Here is an 18,327-nt window from a genome sequence, read left to right as displayed (position 1 = left end):
GGGAAATCAGGCACCACATCTGCCAGCCCCTGGGGAGCGTGGGTGAAGACTGCGCCTCAGCGCTCAGGAAGCCATTCCTGCCCCCTGGAACACGGGGATGCTGCCACAAGCACTGGCCAGCCATGGTGAGGCCTGAATTGCCCTGTCCTTCCTGAGTCTTCCAGGAGAGGGTGAGTTGGGGCTAAGCGGTTCTGACAGCTGTTTCTGAGTCTGGAAGTGGGAGGAGGAGCTGGAAGTAGAGGCAGTGACAGGGAAGGTGACCGGCTTTCCTGGTTGGGACAGAGGTATTTGAAACGCTGTGTGTTAAATCAGGACAGACCCCAGGCAGGCCCAGACAGTCAGTTTTCCGAGCTCCCTTCCCCTTGCCTTTGACGTGGAGCTTCATGAAGGGGAGGGGCTGCTTGCCCCTCTCACCCTCACCCCCCCTCCTTGTCATCTAGCATTTCTCTGTCCTCTTCCTCTCTTTTCCAGCCCCACAAGATTCCTTTGTGCCTTAACTCCTTTGACTGAATTTCTCACTCACAGGGTCTCCTGGCTTGTAGACCCGAATCCTCGAGGAGATTGAATCTTCCACACCTTGGAAAGAATGAAGACTCAGGTGAGGCCTAGCCCCATGACAGCTTGCTCCAAATATTGGCCTAGATCCCCCTATATCACCTTCACTGCCATCACGAACATTTCTAGAGTGTGCACCATAGGCCAGGAAGAATTTCAAGTGTTTTCTGTATGTTGTTGACTCATTGAATTCTCTAAACAAACCAGACACTGCTCCTCTTCCTTTTCACATCTCCAGGCCTCTGACCGGAGTGCCCCCACCCATCACCAACTCCCTGTTCAATGACGCTTCCCTCCCTGTCACACTCCAGGGCTGAGCTCACGGGTACCTTGAAGCCCCCAGAGCTCTCTGCATATGATCTGTTTATGGCTGTCTCCCAGAGAAATCACTACAATGCTAGCTGCTAACTAGTGAACAGATTTCTAGGGGCTTTGCTCGCATTGTCTCATTTAACCATAGAAACAAAGGTCATTTCCATCAGGCAGATGAGAAAATGGAGACTCAAAGAGATGAAGTCATTTGTGCAAAGCTAGTTAGGGCAGAGCCAGATCAAACTGTGCTTCCCCTGGACTCGGAGCCCTGTGTCTGACTGCTCCGCCATCCCCCTGGTTCCAGGGGGGACAGATCTGGCTAAAGGCGCTGAACCTGAGGGTGTAGCACTATGCCCAGCACACAGCTGGCCCTTGGCGACTGTTTCTGAATGTATGACTGGACGAGGAGGGCTGTCCCAGAGCGGACGGTGAGAAGGAGGAAGGAGGTGCAGGTCTGTGGCTGGGGACCTCCCGGGGAAGGAGCTAGGGTGTTGTGTTATGGGTGGGGTTTGGGAGAGCCTGCCACTGTTTTCCAGCTGGGAAGGGAGAGGGGTGAGATTCCTAGTGGCAACTGCAAGTCAAAATGTGAGCAGCTAGTGAGCAGCTTAGAGGTTAAGTACCAACCTCACCATTGGGTCTATTGGAATAAATCCTGAGATTGGAGACAGATATGAGATGGGGCTAGGCCCCAGAGGAGGGCTACAAATTGGGGGTGCAGAGACCCCAGCCACCTGTAGAGGGTGGGGTGGTGCAGAGCACAGAGCTAGACTCCCAGCTCCATCATTTGCAGCCCATGACCTTGGCAAGTCATTTAATGTCTCTGAATTTCATTCTTCACCTGAAAAATGAGAAGATGACACCCTAGTCATACCATAGGTGACTATTAAGGGAGATTCAGCAGCCCTCCCATCAGGGTGCCCTCACTGGCTCTGCCCGTGTCCCTTTGCTTATGCTTAAAGGGAAGCACCTTCCAACTTCCTCCCATAAAAACCTGTGACAATGCCAGAGAGCCCCTACTCCCCCGCCCATTCACTCCTTGTGAATTCACAAGGAACAATCTTGTGCCTGGTGTCATTCCTCTGACACCCAAGTGGAAACATCCTAATGCTCTTGGGATCTTAAATGGCTTCATTAAAAAAAACCCAACAAAACAAAACTGAGATATAGTTTACATGCAATAAAACCCACTCTTTTTGATGTACAGCTCTATCGAGTTTTGACAAATACATACAGCCCCATAACCACCACCACAATCAAGAAACAGAACTAACTGTTCCATCACCTTCCCAAATCCCCGTTCTGCCCTTTGTAGTCTACCCCATCCTTAGCCCATGTAGCCACTAAGTTGTTCCCTGTCCCTAGTTTTGCCTTTTTAGAATGTTATGGAAATAGAATGATACGGTCTGTAGTCTTTCGAGTCTGGCTTATTCCACTTAGCATAATGCATCTGAGATTCGCCCACGTCACTGTGTGTATCAGCAGTTCATTCCTTTACATTGCTTGCTGACTAGTACTCCATTGTGTGGCTGTACCATAGTCTGTCCATTCGTTCCCTGGTTGAAAGACAATTGGGTTGTTTCTGCTCTTGGAAATTATGAATAAATAATGGCTTCGCTGTGAACTCCAAATTGTAGTGGTGGAAGATACTTTTGAACTTAAGTGAGATTTCCAGATGAAAAGGTGAACTCTTTACAAATAGCCCAGCCCTCTCCAACAGTTGAAGAAATGGAGACCAAAGTGGGGAAGGGACTTTTCCAGTTACAACTGACTTAGGAAGTGGGGGCTGAGATTTGAACCCAAGTCTTTCAACTTGCAGGACAATGTAAATTTCCAAACACATTTCCTGAGAACTTACCAGCGCTAGGCAAAATGCCAAGTGTTGGAGGCATAAAAAGCCAAGAAGGAATGATCCTGGTGCTGGAGATACTTTCCACCTAGTAAGGAGCTAGAAAAAGAGGCCAGTAGTAACCAGTGAGGGTTACTATTCCAATGCTATAAGGGGGTGTGCACAGAGAGGGAAGGACCTCAGTTTTATCTGGGGGAGAATGAGAAGGCTTTACAGTTGTCCCCTGGTTTTAAGGGAAGAACACAAGTTTGTTGGGTGGAGAGGATGTAAAGGGCCTCAGAGCCAGAGGGAATGGCAGATGCAAAGGCACAGGGGGGAACAGTGCAGGCTGTGGGAGCATAAAGATGTAAAGAAGATGAGGAGAGGCAGGAATGGGTCCATGGAGTTGGTTGGGGTCAGATCACAGAAAGCCTCTCTGGCCAGACTGTGTCCTGTAGGACAGCACCTGACACATAGTGAGTGAGCAATCTTCATTATGGAATAGAGTGTAGGACTGGAGAGAGAGGGATGGAAGAGAAACTCAGTGAAACTTGAATGGAACAGAGCAGCTATCAGTATGTATGGACACTTGGTATGTTTCAGAGATGGCGTCCAAGCCAGCGGGGAGCAGGTTGGGGTACTTAATGGTACTGAGACAATCAATTATCCATATAGAAAAAATAAAAGTAAATCCCTTCCTTACATCATAACCAAAAATATATTTGTGCGTGAAAGCATAGAAATCTATATTTAAGACCTCTGGGAAAAGGCTTTCTTAAGCGCGTGCACGTGCATGCACGCTCACACACGCACAGACAACAAAGGAGACAATATCGATAACTGTGATTGGCAACAAACAAAACTAACACAAAAAGGCTCTCTTCAACAATAATAGCTAACAGGTCTTACAATGTGTCAGACAACATGTACTTTATAGATATTAACTCATTTAATCCTCACTCATTTATAATGCGAGCACTGTTATCATCTCCATTTTACAGATGAAGAAACAGAAGCAGAGAGGTTTCTTAAGGTCACACACCCAGGAAATAGTTGAACTGAAATTAAAATTCAGGCAATCTGGCCATAGATTCACCACTACACTATTCTGCTTCCCAACAAAAGTTATCATAAACACAATGTGAAAAGATGAGCCACAAACAAGAGTATCCAGAACTTATAAAGAACTCTGATAAGTAAAAAAATATATATATTGAATGGAAAAAAAACACAAGTGAAGGATAAGAACAGTTCCATCGCAGAAAAATAAACCCAAATAGATACAGTAAATGCATGAAAAAGTGTTCAACCTTATTAGTAATAAAGACAATGCAAATTAAAAACAGCAGTGAGAGTCATGGATTGTGGGACTGTAAATTGGAAAAATTTTGGAGAGCAACTAGATAGAAAATCTGGTTAAGCTGAGGATGGCCATACCTTTCTACTCAGAAATTTCATTCCTAGGCACAGTGCTACCACCTGAATGTATAAAACAGTCATATTTTTAAGGCAGCCTGGCCCCAGACTCCATGCTCTATTGCACTATGAAGTACATTCATACAACAGCATACTCTACAGACGTTCAAATGAATAATCCAGAGCAACATGCATCAAACTGCAGGATAATACAGTATGATCATTTATATAAGTTTATAAATGTGCAAAACAAGACTACGTGCTTTTTATCGATGCACACGCACATAGTTAAAGAATAAAAGCATGCGTGATAATGATAAACACCGAGATCAGAATGAGTTTGAGGGGAGAGGGAGGAGATTGAGATCTGCGAGGGTAAACAGAGGGCCTCAACCCTACCCAGGATGTTTAATTTCCATCCATCCATTCATTCATTTCACAAGTATTTATTAGGGCCTGCGATGTGCCGGGGACTGTTCTAGGAGCTGGGAATAACTCAGTGAAAAAAACAAATCGGGATAAACCAGAGGCCATGAAGGAAAGTAAGAAGGTGAAGAAGTGGCCCCTTCCTTGAGAACTCATACTCCATTAGGCAGATCAGCTTGTAGGAGTTGAACAACTGTTGTATAGAGAGAGTTGAATTTGCACCATAATGAAGGCTTGTTCCAAGTGCCTTGGAGGGGACCTGGATGAGGAGAGTTGCAGGCATCTTGAAAGAGATAGCATGTTAGCTGGTCTTAGATAGTTTATTAAGTACATGGGGGAAAGAGAGCCTGCCCTGCAGAAGGAACAGGCTATGCAAACGCACAGAGGCACAGAGGTCAACACATGGCAGAGCTGTTGAACAGGTCATACTGGGAAGGACCTTGGTTTTACAGGCGTGAAATTTACCCCAAGCTGTGGACTTTCATGATGTCTAGGTGAACCTAAGGCATAGGAGGAGCCAGGGTAGGAGTCCCTCTCTCTCTTCCCTCTGGCTGACCCTCATGGGGACTGTGCCCTGTGTCCCCCCACTTCCAGGCTGGCTGGAGGGTCAGCCTGCTGAAAGTAAAAAAGAAGTGGCTCTTCCCGGCTTCCTGCATCTTCTTCTTCTTGCTCTCTGTGCTCATGACTGGCTGCTTCCTGTGGCAGTATCACCTCCCCAAGCTCAAGACCGGTGAGTGCAGACACATCCTTGGGGTTCTCTCCATCCCTGTGGGTCCTTGTGGGTTTTAAGCTGCCACTCCTGATGCAAGGGCGTAGAAGGAGGATCGTAAGATTTAAACTCAGAAGCTCTCACCTCCACTCAGACTTCAACTGTGAATCTTTGGGCCAGTCATGTGACCTCTCTGTGCCTTGATGCCCTTGTGTATAAAATGAGTATCCTAATGCCACTAGGGTTTTCTAAAGCCACCCGGTCCGGAGCTAAAACTCAGGGTGCCCCAGAAAGCATAAACTGTTTCTTTTGCTTTGCCTTCAGTCTCCATGCTGGGACTTCCAGGCTCTGTTTCCCTTGAAAGACCCTTCCCCAATATATCTAAGACTCTGAGAGGAACAACACAGGTGTGCACGAACAGCAGCTGTCATTTCTTGGAGCCTCTCTATCCTGGGCTGGTCAAGGCTCAGCAAATGGGCCACCACTGCTGGTTATGTCTACTCGTCCCTCTGTTTCTATAGCAACCCCTGGGATCTCCAACTCGCTAGGATCCTGGATGGTCCAGAATCTGGGTGTCCACTGAAGGTGGGAAGAAGGTCTCTCTCCATTCCTCTCAGTCATCCTGCGTTACTCAGTCATCCTGCATTTTACATCCTGCCAAAGTCTCAAAGAGGTGCCCCGGGCTCCAAAGTCCCACAGAAATATTTTTGCAGAAATGGCTCTTTTTATTTTCTCACCAGCCTCTTCTCTCCCACCCCAATCCATTCTTTCTAGGGTAAAATTCTTTTATCAGGGCCTTCTTAGTCTTTCAAGCAAACAGTCCCCAAGTGGGCGGGTCAGCCTGACCAATAGATAGTATTACCGTAAATGCATAAAAATAAATTATTCGAGAAATTAAATGAAAAAAAGACATAGAAACCAGAAGCCCAAGTTTCGAATAATTAAACAGGCACCAAATTACCTCATCAAACTGCTATAAAAGTTTCTAAATGCTTTCTCTCAAATTTTGTACTTAATTTGTCACAAATGGGAAACAAACGTTCCTGGGTACATGACCTAACTCCTCACCCTGGCATGCGCATCACCTGAGAGGTTGGTAGAAATGAGGACACCCAGGGCCCATGCCATACCTACTGAATCAAATCTGCATTTTAAGATTTCTAGGTGATTTTTCGTGCGTGTGCACATTAGAGATGCATGGCTGCAGACACCAGCCTTACCTGGGTCCCAGGCTGAGCAAAGCTTAGGCTCTGGCTGAGCCCTCCCTATTCCAATGATTAAATTTGTGTCACGGAGTTGTTGCGAGATCTTCCCCAGGGTGTGTAATCTTCCTGTTTGGGACCGTATCAGTCATCTATTGCTGAGTAACAAACCACCCTCAAACCTGCTGGTTTTGAACAAAGTGATTCATTCTTTCTCATTCTGTGGGCTGGCTGGCAGTTCTGCTGCTGGTCTAACCTGGGATCTCTCCGATACAGCCGGCCAAGTCAGCTCTCCCTTTATGTGGACTCTCGCTCTCAAGGTAGCTATCCCAGGCTTGTCCATGACAGAGAGGTAGTCCCAGCGAGCAAAGGCCTATTAAAGCCTAATTTTGGAAGGCCCGCGAACAATGGTTCATTCAGCCTCATTCTACTGGTCAAAGCAAGTTGCGAAGCCAGCCAGATTCAAGAGATGGGAAGAGCTAAAAGAGTTTATGGCCATAGTGAACCTCCAGCCTTCTCTCAGTTCTGGGCAGTCTCAGGAAGCAGTAGAATTCAAAAAAGTTGCAGATGCTCAGGGTGCTCACCACCCCGCACTGTCCTTAGAGGATGAGGGGAGGTCTGGGGGCCTTTCCTAAGTCTGAATCCTGCCCTGCTGAGGCCCACACCTTTTCCTCTGAGGTTCCAGGGAAGCCATACAGCCATAAAAATCAGAATTATAAAATCAGACACACATAGCCGAGCCTGCCCCAAGGGGCTGGAACTTAGCTAAGCCTGCTGATTGCACGGAAGGAAGAAACTGTTCATACAAGAGAGAAAGGCTGCCGACTGAGAACTGTGGCCTAATTGGTATTTTGAAGGCCAAGCAGCAGGTGGCGAGTGTGGGGCTGTCCCTTCTCCTCTGGGCATATTCTGTCCTTTGCCCCTTGATCCCCATGGCTGGTCTCTGCACCCTGATATCTCCTGGTGAGGCTGCTGCCAGTTGGGAGGGTTGGCCCCAAGGCATCGCTCTGGCTTTTGCTGCCACCTTCCCACCTCCTCTAGGATGCCCCCTAGATACCTATCCTGATCTCTGCCTGCTTCTCACCATGTGATGTTCCCTGCAGGTTCCTTAGGACCAGAGGTGACCGCTGCCCCAGTGAGGATGTGTCCCCAGCACCCTGAGCCTGTGCCCTTGGCCCACCCCCTCCCCGTGTTGAAGGAGGCCCTGGAAAAGGTCAGTGATGACCCTGGAGGGAACTGGGTGTGTGCTGGTGATGAAGGGGAGGACATACTCTGTGCTGGAAGTGGCATTCATGCATTCGACATGTAATTTTTGCGTACCTACTCTGTGCTAGGCACCAGATATGGCAGGAAGAAGATACTGTCCTGCTCTTAAGAAACTACTAGTCTGGGAGTGAGGGAACAATCATGACAATAAACATGTATAACGCAGGGGTAAGAATAAGGATGGGGAAAGTTTAGGGAACTATGGGAGCACAAAGGAACAGGCCTTAAGGTCAGGAAAGGCTTTGGGAGGAAGTGGTATCTAAACTGCTATGTGAACAGGTAGGCGATACCTAGATGATATGCATCTACATAGTAAGGGAGCTTGCGGGGAGTGAAGGGTGTGTTCTAGGTAGAGGGAACGTGTAAAAACCCAGAGGCAGCAAAGTACAAGTCACATACAGAGAACTTAGAGGAAATTCAGTCCGGTGGGGGCACAGGTGCGGGGAGGAGAAAGATGAGATGGAGGAGGATGACAGAGCCCATTGCAACGAAACTAAAAACACACAGTCTACGACACAACTTTTACTATTGCAGGATGGCTTAACACTAGAGGGTTGTCTGCCAGCTCTAGTCTGTGCCAGCCAGACCCCACCTACTTGGGTCATTCACCTGAGACATACAGACGAATGAAACACGATCGGAAGTGAATGAGCAGCAAAGTGGTGGGAGGATTTAAAACCGTAGTCCAAGGAGCAGTTGAAAAGAAGGAGGCTGATGTGTCCACATAAAATAAGGTGCATATCAATATAGAGAGACACAATCTCTGACTGTAAATATATGAAAGGCTTTTGTGAGGAGAGGAAATAGAAGAGTGCTCTGCGGCTCCCAAGGGTCATAAGTGCTCCCCGCCCCCATTAATAACCATTGTTACCTTCTAGCACACACTAGTACCTAGTATGTGCTAACCTCTATATAAATACCTTGTGAATCGTTATCTGTGGAGGGGGAAACTGAGGCTCAGAGAGGTAAAGTTAGTGCAGGGATGGAAACTACAGGTAGACACAGCTCAACTCAGGGAATGTAAAATCGCTTGGCATGGTGGTCCAGCAGTTAATTAAAAACTGGGGCTGAGTGAGTGTGGGTTCTAATCCTGATTCCGTTAACCATTACCCCTTGGGCAAGTCGCTTCACATCTCATAGACTCAGTTTTTGCATCTGTAAAATGGGGAGAAATTAGCACTAACTTATTGTGAGGATTAAATGAGACAGTGTATGAAACTCACGTTCTTAATGGTCAGTAAATGTTAGCTGTTATCACCATTATACTTCATCATTTCAAAGAATGAGGTATTTTCAATAAATGTTCAAAGAGAGCCTAGGACCATCTGTCAATAGTAAATTCTCCAACACCAGGGTGCCAGATGAGGGTTCGACATCAGTAGTTTTATCCCCTCCCTCCTTTTGTAATTTGCCAAGGAAATGTTTATTTGAACAAAAGTCTTATGAGGAAGCCCTACATGTAGAACAGATTCTAGGGCAACTGCTCTGATTGTAGCTGGGGTAGGAGGCCCCACTCCATGGGACATAGTTTGAGATCTCAAGGTCTGGAGGCTCACTGGGCCGCCCTCCAGCCACTGGAGTTAGGGGTAGATGATGGAGGGGAGCCAGGCAGTGTGTGCAGATGAGAAGTGGGGTGTGTGTCTGCGCCCAGACTCTGAGCCTCCTGCTTTTCTCCTCCAAGGTGGACAGGATCCTGCGCCAGGCACTGCCCGCCCCGGGGCTGGCTGCCATGTCTGCCGTCGTCATCCACAATGACACCGTGCTCTGGACCGGAAACTTTGGGAGGAAGAATGACTCAGACCCAGCTTCTGGGCCTCCCAATGAGTACACCATGTACCGGTCAGCAGAGCGACCTCCCGGGTCCTATGGAGGGGCCGGGGGTGGGAGGATAAGGGGACCAAGGAGGTAGGAGGACTCAAGATAATCATGACTGGGGACCCAAGCTGCTAGGGCCCTTTAAGTCCTGACAATTTCATAGACGAGGAGACTGAGGTCCAGAGAGAACCAGTGAGTTCACATCACAGGGGTAGTAGGTCAGGAAGGAATCCCTTCTGGAGAACTCTTTGCCTCAAACCTCCCTCACTAGAAGAGGCTCCCTGTGTCCCATCCTCCCACCCATCCATAACCAGTTCTTGGGCTCTTGACCCGGGTCCCTGTCAGCTAGCAGCAGTGCCCAGATGAAAGCCACTTGGGACACTCTGCTGCACCCAGCATCTCCTCTCCTGGGTGCTACCTGCAGGATCCCCAAAGCTCACAATGCACAGTGAACACCTTCACCCCCAGAGATATTGTGAGGAATACAGGGGTTCCATTCACATTGCACCTGCTATGTGCCAGACATGGGGACAGCAGTTCTATTTGCTGTCACTTACTGAACATTTACTACCTGCCAGCACTTTACGAGCACGATCTCATTCAATCCTTTCTACAACCTGTGAAATGGACAAGGAATCTCAGAAAGTACTTGCCCAAAACCACTTGGCCAGTGAGAGGCAGAGGTATGACCCAACCCAGGTCTGTCCCAGAATGGGAAGGGCCTGGAGGAGGGCCTGCCATGGGGTAGGTGCTTCAGAGTATCCGTCCAGCCCAGCTCCACTTCCTCTGGTTTGGGATGTTCTCAAGCATCCCAAAGCCAATTCTACAGAGGTGAGTGAATGTCTGTCTGATATGTTAAATAAGGTGGACTCAGTGCTCTCCTAGAATGCTAGAAAGTTGGAGGCTGGGTGTAGGGTAGAGGTGGGTTGCGGGGCCAACAAGATGCCCTCTGTGCCCTGTGCCTCCAACACCATCCAGGATCTCCAGTGTCTCTAAGATCTTTCCAGTCCTCATGCTGTACCGCCTGTGGGAGGAGGGCATCGTAGCCTCTCTGGATGACCCTCTGGAGCGTTATGCCAGCAGCTTCACCATTAACAACCCGCTGGGCATGGCATCAGCCCCCAAACAACAGAGCCTGACAGATGGGCTGGAGGAGGTGGGTCCAGCCCCGAGGCCTTCGCCTGTCACCCTCCGAAGGATGGCCAGCCAGCTCTCGGGTGAGTGGTTCTGAACTTATCTTACTCAGCCCCAAACATTTCAGGTGAGGGAACTGAGGAGCAGGTCTTATCCAACCAGGCTGGGCCCACTCTCTGCTCTGCTTCCTGAACTGGCCATAGCTCCCTCTCACCCTCTCTGGGTGGGGGGCCAGGGGTAGAAAGATCTGATGTGGGAAAAGCTGAGGTGCAGCCTGCAACTGTAGATCAAGTGGACAAATCAAGATCATTTGGTAGGTCAAAAGCAAGGTGACAGGTCAAGATCTTCTTATTAGGTAAAGAATAAGTCAACAAGTCAACACTTGTATACAATTCTCCAATGAAGACCTAATTTTCCTTAATATATAAAGATCACTGATGAATCAATACAAAGACCAACAACCCAACAGAAAAATGGGTAAAAGATAGGAACAGAATAAACAGTTCACAGAAAAGGAACTACAGAAAAGGAAATGGCTCTTAAGAATATTAAAAAATATGAAAAGATCCTCAACCTCATTCATAACAAAATAAGTGCAAATTAAAACTACTGAGAGACATTTTCCCCCTCTCAGATAGGCAAAGACTAAAATGGTAGGTGCACTGAGTTGGTGGGGTTGTGATGACATAGGCCCTCTTATATGTCAGTGTGGGAATTAAAATCGGTACAACCTGCAGGGAGGGCAGTTGGTAATATCACAATTAAAAATGTATATATCCTTTGAGCAATTACTCTTCCAGGAAATCCTCTTACAGATGTACTCACACACGTGTGGTCTGAGGTATGTACACAGTTATTCGCTACAGTACTGTAATAGCGAAAGACTGAAACAACCCAAGTATCCATAAATAGGGGAATGACTAAGTAAATTATGACACAGCTATACAATCAAATACTATGTAGCCCTAAAGAAAGGGTAATAATGTTCTTTATATACTGAAATGGAATAAGATTCAATGTTAAGCAGGAGGAAAAAGCTCATAAGAGCATATATCGTATGCTACTACATAGATAAACAAAATATGCACATATAACGTATATGTGTATGTGAAGGTGTATGTATAATGCATGTGTAATGTACATACACAACACATATATGTAATCTCTCTCTCTCTCTGTCTCTCTATATATATGTATAGATATATCTGAAATTTCTTTGGAAGGGAACAAAAGAAATTGAAACACTGGGTTGCCTCCAGGGAGGGGAACTGGGTGGCTGGAGAGAAGTGTAAAAAGAAAATTTTTCATCATATACCCTTTGATGTCTTTTGAATTTTGAATCATGTAAGTGAATTACTTATTAAAAATAATGTAATAATAATAATAATAATAATAAATAATGCAATAACATGCCAAGATGAAATCGATATGATGGAAGGGCAGGAGCAGGCTGGGGGACCGGGCAGCATTGGATCAAAGCAGGCTAGATGCTGAGGGACTGCTCTGGAAGCTACTGAAGAACCATTCATGGGCCTTTTTGCCTATCTGCCACCTGTGACTGGGGAGGGCTGGTTTAAAGGTGTGTTGTATGGGTGAGAGGGGGGCTCTGCTGTATGGTGACTGATCCAGCCAAGGGGAAAAAGGCAGGCACTGTCTTCCCCATCCCAAAATGCCTTCTATTGCTCCTATTTGCAATCATCAACCCATCAACCCTCAAGGTAGGAATCCCTTACAAGTGTCCACCATTTTATCATTTTACAAAGCGAGTTCAGGCCTAAGGTCTCAGTTAGTGGACATGGCTGGTTATCACTGCTATTAGCAGATGGTGAACCTGAGGCTCAGTGAGAGGTTGGAGTCTCCTGAGGTAGTCCAGGTGGGACAGGATCAGTCTTTGTAGGGGAGGGCTGCCCAGTGGTTAAGGGCATGAGCACTGGAATTCCAGCTCTGCCTCCTCTTAGCTGTGTGATCTTGGACAGGTCACATTCTCTGAGCCTTGTTTTTCTCCTCTGCAAAATAACCATGGTTCAGACTATTATGAGGGATTAAATGAGCTAATGAGTGTAAAGCATTTAGCTGAGTACCGGCACACAGCAGGTATCTTGTCTGATTATTATGGCCAGAGGTAGACATAGGTTTAGTGGGGATTGATGAAGATATAATTCTGGGCATCCTTTTTAACAATACAATGTTATAAATTCAAAATTAGATACAGGCCTTGGAAGGGGCTGTCTAGGCTGCCCTAAGGATTAAACTTCACGAGCCTCCTGTTAGATCCACTCCTGGTTATAATCTGACTCTAGGGCTCCCTCTAGGGGTGTGCTGTGGATTCCTCTTCAACTATACCCAGGGAAGCCGGCACCGGGCTAAGTGGTCAGTTTAAAAACACCTTCATGTCTTCTCTTAGTCCTGAAGGGGCCAGTTGAGCATATGGCTATCTGAATAACTCTGTTCTAGGCTCTCAATGTCTTTTACGATTGACTCCCATCCTAATCTACAGCTTTCTCCCATTTCCGGAGCTTTTCATCCATACTCTCAGTTAAGTCTTGCAACACCTCGCAGCGAAACCACTGCAGGTGCTTCAGTCCACTTAAAGATGAGCAAATAGAGGTTCAGAGAGGTAAAACACACGAGTTGGGGGTCACACAGCAAGAAGTGCTAGAGTGAAAACTTAAACCCAGGACTTGGAACTTCATCCCCTAGTCACTCAGGCCAAAAGCCTTGAGTCCTGATACTTCTCATTTCCACACCCTCCACATCCTTTCTAGTAGTAAATTCTGTTGGTTCTACTCTCAAAATATGTCCGGAATCCATCCACTCCTCACCTCCACTGCTAGCACTCTAGTCCAAGCCAACAGCATTTAACCATGGATTTGCAAGTCCGCTTACAGGCTTCCCTGCTGCTGCCATGGCCCCCGAATATCTGTATTTGCACAGCAGCCAGAGCAGCCTTGATAAAACGTGTTGGATTATATCACTCCTCCGGTCAAAACCGCTGCAGTGGCCCCATCCCACTCTGGTAGCCTATCGCATTCTATAGGATCCGGTACCCCAATATCTCTCATCTCCGAAGTCTCCCCGTTTCTCACTCCTCTCCAGCCACACTGGCTGTTCCATGCTGTTCCTTAAACATGCCAAGACACACCTATTTCAGGGCCTTTGAATTTGCTGTTTCCTCTGCCTGAGGAATTCTTTTCTCACGGAGTGCATGGTTCTCTCCCTCACCTTCTTCAGGTCTCACTAGCTCGAGGGTCACCTTCTCCGTGAGGCCTTCCTCTGACCATCTTGTATAAAATAACAAGCCCTCCTTTCTTATAAGGAATCAGTTTTATCCATAGCATGAACATTTATTTGCTTGTCATCTTGTCCTCTCCACTAGAATGTCAACTCCACATGGGCAGGGACTTCGTTCACTACGGAATCTCCAATACCCAGAACATTCCTTGGTGCAAAACAGATGCTTGAAATCTATTGTTGAGTGGATGGACGGGAATCACCCGTGATCCTTCCAAAGTTGTCACATCCAATAAGCAGAAAAGTCCAAGTGGTCAGAGGAGTCCGTTCCACAAAGCTGTTTGACCACTGATCTCGAAAATTTTACAGAATCAAACTTCTATAGTTGATAATAAGTATTTTTTTGAGCAGTTACTACGACTAGGCACCATCCTGAGCATTCTATCTCATCCGATTTTCACATCAGCCCTATGATATAAGAATTATTTTCCTCACATAGATGAGGGGACTGGGGTTCAGAGAGGTTAAGTGGCTTGTCTAGTGAAACACAGGCAGGATTATTAGAGTCCATTCTAGACTATCCTTGTTTTGTCAGGTGATTTTGTTATTATCTTTCAACCCATGGAAGGTGGGGGAGGGAGCACACCCAGGGGCCCACCAACCCGCCCTCAGCTGGCCCAGCAGGTCTGACCACTGCTCTTCCCCAGGGCTGCCCAGAAGGCTCCGCTCCACTACGCTGCTGTGGAGGGGCAGCACCCAGGAGGCTCTGAGCCTGCTCAAGGATGATGTACTGGTGGCAGATCCGGGAACCAGGTGAGGAGCATGCCTTGATGCTCTGCCAACATTAGGAACCTCCTGAGGAGACACACCTCTTCTGAGAGAGAGTCTGTATCACCTCATTCTAGGTGGTCAGAGCCAGGAGAGACCGTGGGATCACTGAATACAACCCCTATTCTACAGCTGAGAAGACTGAGGCCCAGAAAGCAGAAGCATAGCAAGGCAGGGGTGACCTGGGCCCAGATCCAGTTCTGTTTAAACCTCGTGTTCTAGTCATCGACTCAAAGTTTATTGTGCACCTACTTGAGCCTGGAATGTGCTAAACTGAGATACAGTAGTGAACAAATCCAACTAGGTCCCTCCTCATGGAGTTTGCATTGTAGTGAATGAACTGAGAACATCCTTATCAGTAAACAGATAAACAAGATACATACAGATTTTGCCAAGTGCCATGATGGGAATAAATGGGATGCTGATGAGACAGGGAGTGGATAGTGGGGGTGCGGCACTGAACAGAGAAGCCCAACTCTGGGAGCGGTGGGGCTGGACAGAGGACAGCTAGCATTCCCCTGCCTAAGAAGTACCCTTCCAGGCCTATTGGCCATTATTTGGAAAAAGATGCCTCTTTTTCAAATTTGCCCTTCTCCTTTTCCAAATGCTGAACTCCAGTCCCCACTTACCGGAGGAAGAAAGAATCCAGGTAATACTTGGATCTCTACAAACTAGTGTCCTCCTTCCAGCTCTGCCACTAACTTGCTGTGTGACCTCAGAGGAGGCACTTTGCCTCTCTGAATCTCACCTTCCTCATCTGTAAAAAAGGAGGTCAGGCTAGAGTTCAGGAATGTCTAACAGCATTTGGGGATCCTTGTGCCTTATCGAGGCATTATTTTAGAGATGCTGAAACTGCACCTGCTCTGGGAAAGAAAAGAGACCTCTTACTATTGGTGACTGTCATGGCTGGGAAGAAGGGCGGGGTGAAATCCTGTTTTTTATCTTTGAGCTACATGATGACTATCATCCCCCCTCTCCCTAGCCCCAGACAGTCTAAGACTCTAGTTTTCCCTATGCTAAAGTAAATCATACTAAAGTGTAAAAGACCAATAAGGTTTGTTTTATCACTTTCCCAGGTGCATTGCTCAGCCCAGATTCTTCCTACCTGCTGTGTGACCCTGGGCAATTCTCTGCCCCTCTCTGGGCCTTCCTCTTTCCAGAGGTAGCATAGTGATCTCCGAAGTCTCTGCTTGGTCTGGCCATTCGGAATGCAGTGAAGCAGGTTCTTTCTTTGTCCCGCCCAGTCCAATGAAAGAAACTCTGGTGGCATTTCAGACAGCCCCAGCAAGGGTAAGGGGCTATTTAGGCCCTGGATGTGTTCCTTCTGGGTTTCATACCAGTTTTCACCCTGTCCCTTCTAGATGCCATTATAGCACGCTGGCCTTCTCGCTTCTGGCTCATGTCCTGGCAGCCCACACAGCCCATGGTGACTACCAGCGCTGGATCTCCGCGAATGTGCTGGAGCCACTGGGGATGGCAGACACCGGCTTCGACCTCACCCCTCTTGTGCGCACCCGCTTGGCGGCTGGCTTCTATGGCAGTGGGAGGCCAGCGCCACTTTACGACCTGGGCTGGTACCGCCCGTCAGGCCAGATGTATTCCACCGCCGCCGACCTGGCCAAGCTGGCCATGGAGCTCCTGGGCAGCAGCCCCAAGAGACTCCTGCGACCCGACGTGGCCAAGACACTGCTGGCGCCGCTGCTGGCCTGCCCAGGCGCCTACTTCGCCAACGAGACAGGCACACCTTGGGAGTTCCACACGCAAAGGGGCTACCGCGTGGTGCGCAAGGACGGCGACCTGGACGGCTACGCCGCCACCTTCTCCTTGGTGCCGTCCCTGCGCCTGGGGCTTGTGCTGCTGCTGGCCGGGCCGCGTCCGCCCGGGCCCGACCTGGTGGCGCAGGCCTACGACGTGCTTCTGCCAGCCATGGAAAGGGCCCTACGGGAGGCCGAGCTCAGCCCCGCCCCGCCGCCCAGCGCGCACCCCTTCACCGGCTACTTCACCTTCGCCAACCTGACCTTCTACGAGGTGCGCGCCGGGCCGGCGGGCGAGCTGCGCCTGCGCCAGTTCGGGCCTCGCGTCGAGGCGCTGGTGCCCCCCGCGTTCCGCACGTTGTCGCTGCGCCACCTGCGCGGCCGCGTCTTCCAGCTGCACGTGGCCCGGGAGTTCCCGTGCGTGCTGCCGCTCGGCGACGCCTGGCTCTCCCTGGAGGCCCAGCACGGGCAGCTGGTCAACTTCTATCCCTTGGACCACCGTGGGCTGTCCCCAGGATTTGACGTGCCGGGCCTCAACACATACCGGGTGCTGAGGCTGCCGCGCAAGCCCATATTCAAGACCCAGTGACCCGGGGCTCTGTCCCGAGCCTCTCCTTCCTCGCCTCCCAGATTTCCAACTTAGGTTTGGAAGGCAAGACTGCAGGCATGTCTGTCTATCAGAGAACCTGAGTAGTTGACAAAGTGGGGTATGGCGGTGCTTCTCAAAATGTGGGTCCCAGACCACAGCTCGTTTGCGAATTAATTGTTCGTTATCCGTGGGAGAGGAAGAACTAAGTACAGAAATTTAGAGTAGAGCATTTAGAAACGTTAATAGCATACCGACAAAGTGCTTTTGTGTCTGTTGAATCTAAGACAAAAGATGGGCTGATATTTTGTCTTAAAAAAAAAAAATCAAATTTACTGAGTTATAATTTACAGAAAATCAAATGTACACATTATCAGGGTATAGTTCTGTGATTTTGACAAATATTTATACCCACTGCCACAATCAAGGTACAGAAAATTTATGTTGTCTCCAAAACTTAACTTCCTACTGCTTTGCATTTTAGTCCCCTTCCCTGTACCCAGCCCCAGGCAACCACTGATGTTTTCCCATCACTGTGGATTAGTTTTGCCTGGTCTAGAATTTCATATAAATTGTACAGTATTGTCTTTTGTATCTTTTTTTTTGGTGGTTGTTTGGCATGATGTTTTGAGGTTCAGCCATGTCTTTGTGTGTGTCCATAGTTCCTTTTAATTCCTGAATAGTATTCCATGCAATGGATATATCAGAATTTGTTTATCCATTCACCTGTTAATGGACGTTTGGGTTGTTTCCATATTGGGGCTATTAAAAAAAAGCATTCTTGTATAAACCGTTTTCTGCATACATATTTTGATTTGTCGGGTAAATAGGTATGACTGCCATGCAGTTTTCCAAAGCACTTGTACCATTTTACATTTCCATCAGCAGTACGTATGTGACAGTTCCATTGTTCCACATGCATGTAAACACTTAGCATTGACACCCTTTTAAAATTTAACCGTGCTAGTGTTTATGAAGTCCTGTCTTACTATGGTTTTAATTGTATTGTATTTATCATATTGTAAAAGTTTTTTATGTGCTCTGGATATGTCCTTTGTTAGATATGTGTTTTGCAAAATACGTTTTTTAAAAAAAATTTCATTAAGTCAATGAATTTTTAAATTTCTTTTGAGATTTTCTCTTTGACCACATGGATTATTTTGAGATGTGTTTTTTAGTTTCCAAGTATTCAGAGATTTTCCTGTTATCTTTATGCAATTGATTTCTAGTTTGATTTTATTGTAGTCAGAGAACAAACTTTGTCTGAT

At 47.6% G+C, this 18,327-nt stretch overlaps 1 protein-coding gene across 1 annotated transcript; it reads left to right on the top strand.

Moving 5' to 3' along the window:
• Nucleotides 1-242: 242 nt before the first annotated feature.
• LACTBL1 (lactamase beta like 1) lies at nt 243-18,107 on the top strand. Its single transcript, XM_039854171.1, has 7 exons — nt 243-598; nt 5,129-5,264; nt 7,549-7,658; nt 9,393-9,550; nt 10,505-10,743; nt 14,599-14,704; nt 16,081-18,107. The coding sequence occupies exons 1-7, from the start codon at nt 587-589 to the stop codon at nt 17,060-17,062; spliced, it is 1,743 nt and encodes a 580-aa protein (XP_039710105.1). The 5' UTR covers nt 243-586; the 3' UTR covers nt 17,063-18,107.
• Nucleotides 18,108-18,327: the final 220 nt, after the last annotated feature.

Source organism: Pteropus medius, unplaced genomic scaffold (genome assembly GCF_902729225.1).
Source record: "Pteropus medius unplaced genomic scaffold, Ma_sr-lr_union100, whole genome shotgun sequence".
NCBI classification, from domain to species: domain Eukaryota; kingdom Metazoa; phylum Chordata; class Mammalia; order Chiroptera; family Pteropodidae; genus Pteropus; species Pteropus medius.
This window is presented reverse-complemented; position numbering and strand designations above follow the sequence as displayed.

Bases quoted from the DNA above. Each gene is read 5' to 3' on its own strand.
- LACTBL1 (XM_039854171.1), top strand. The intron at 5,265-7,548 runs GTGAGTGCAGAC...TGTTCCCTGCAG, and splicing joins CCTCCCCAAGCTCAAGACCG to GTTCCTTAGGACCAGAGGTG. The intron at 7,659-9,392 runs GTCAGTGATGAC...TTCTCCTCCAAG, and splicing joins TGAAGGAGGCCCTGGAAAAG to GTGGACAGGATCCTGCGCCA.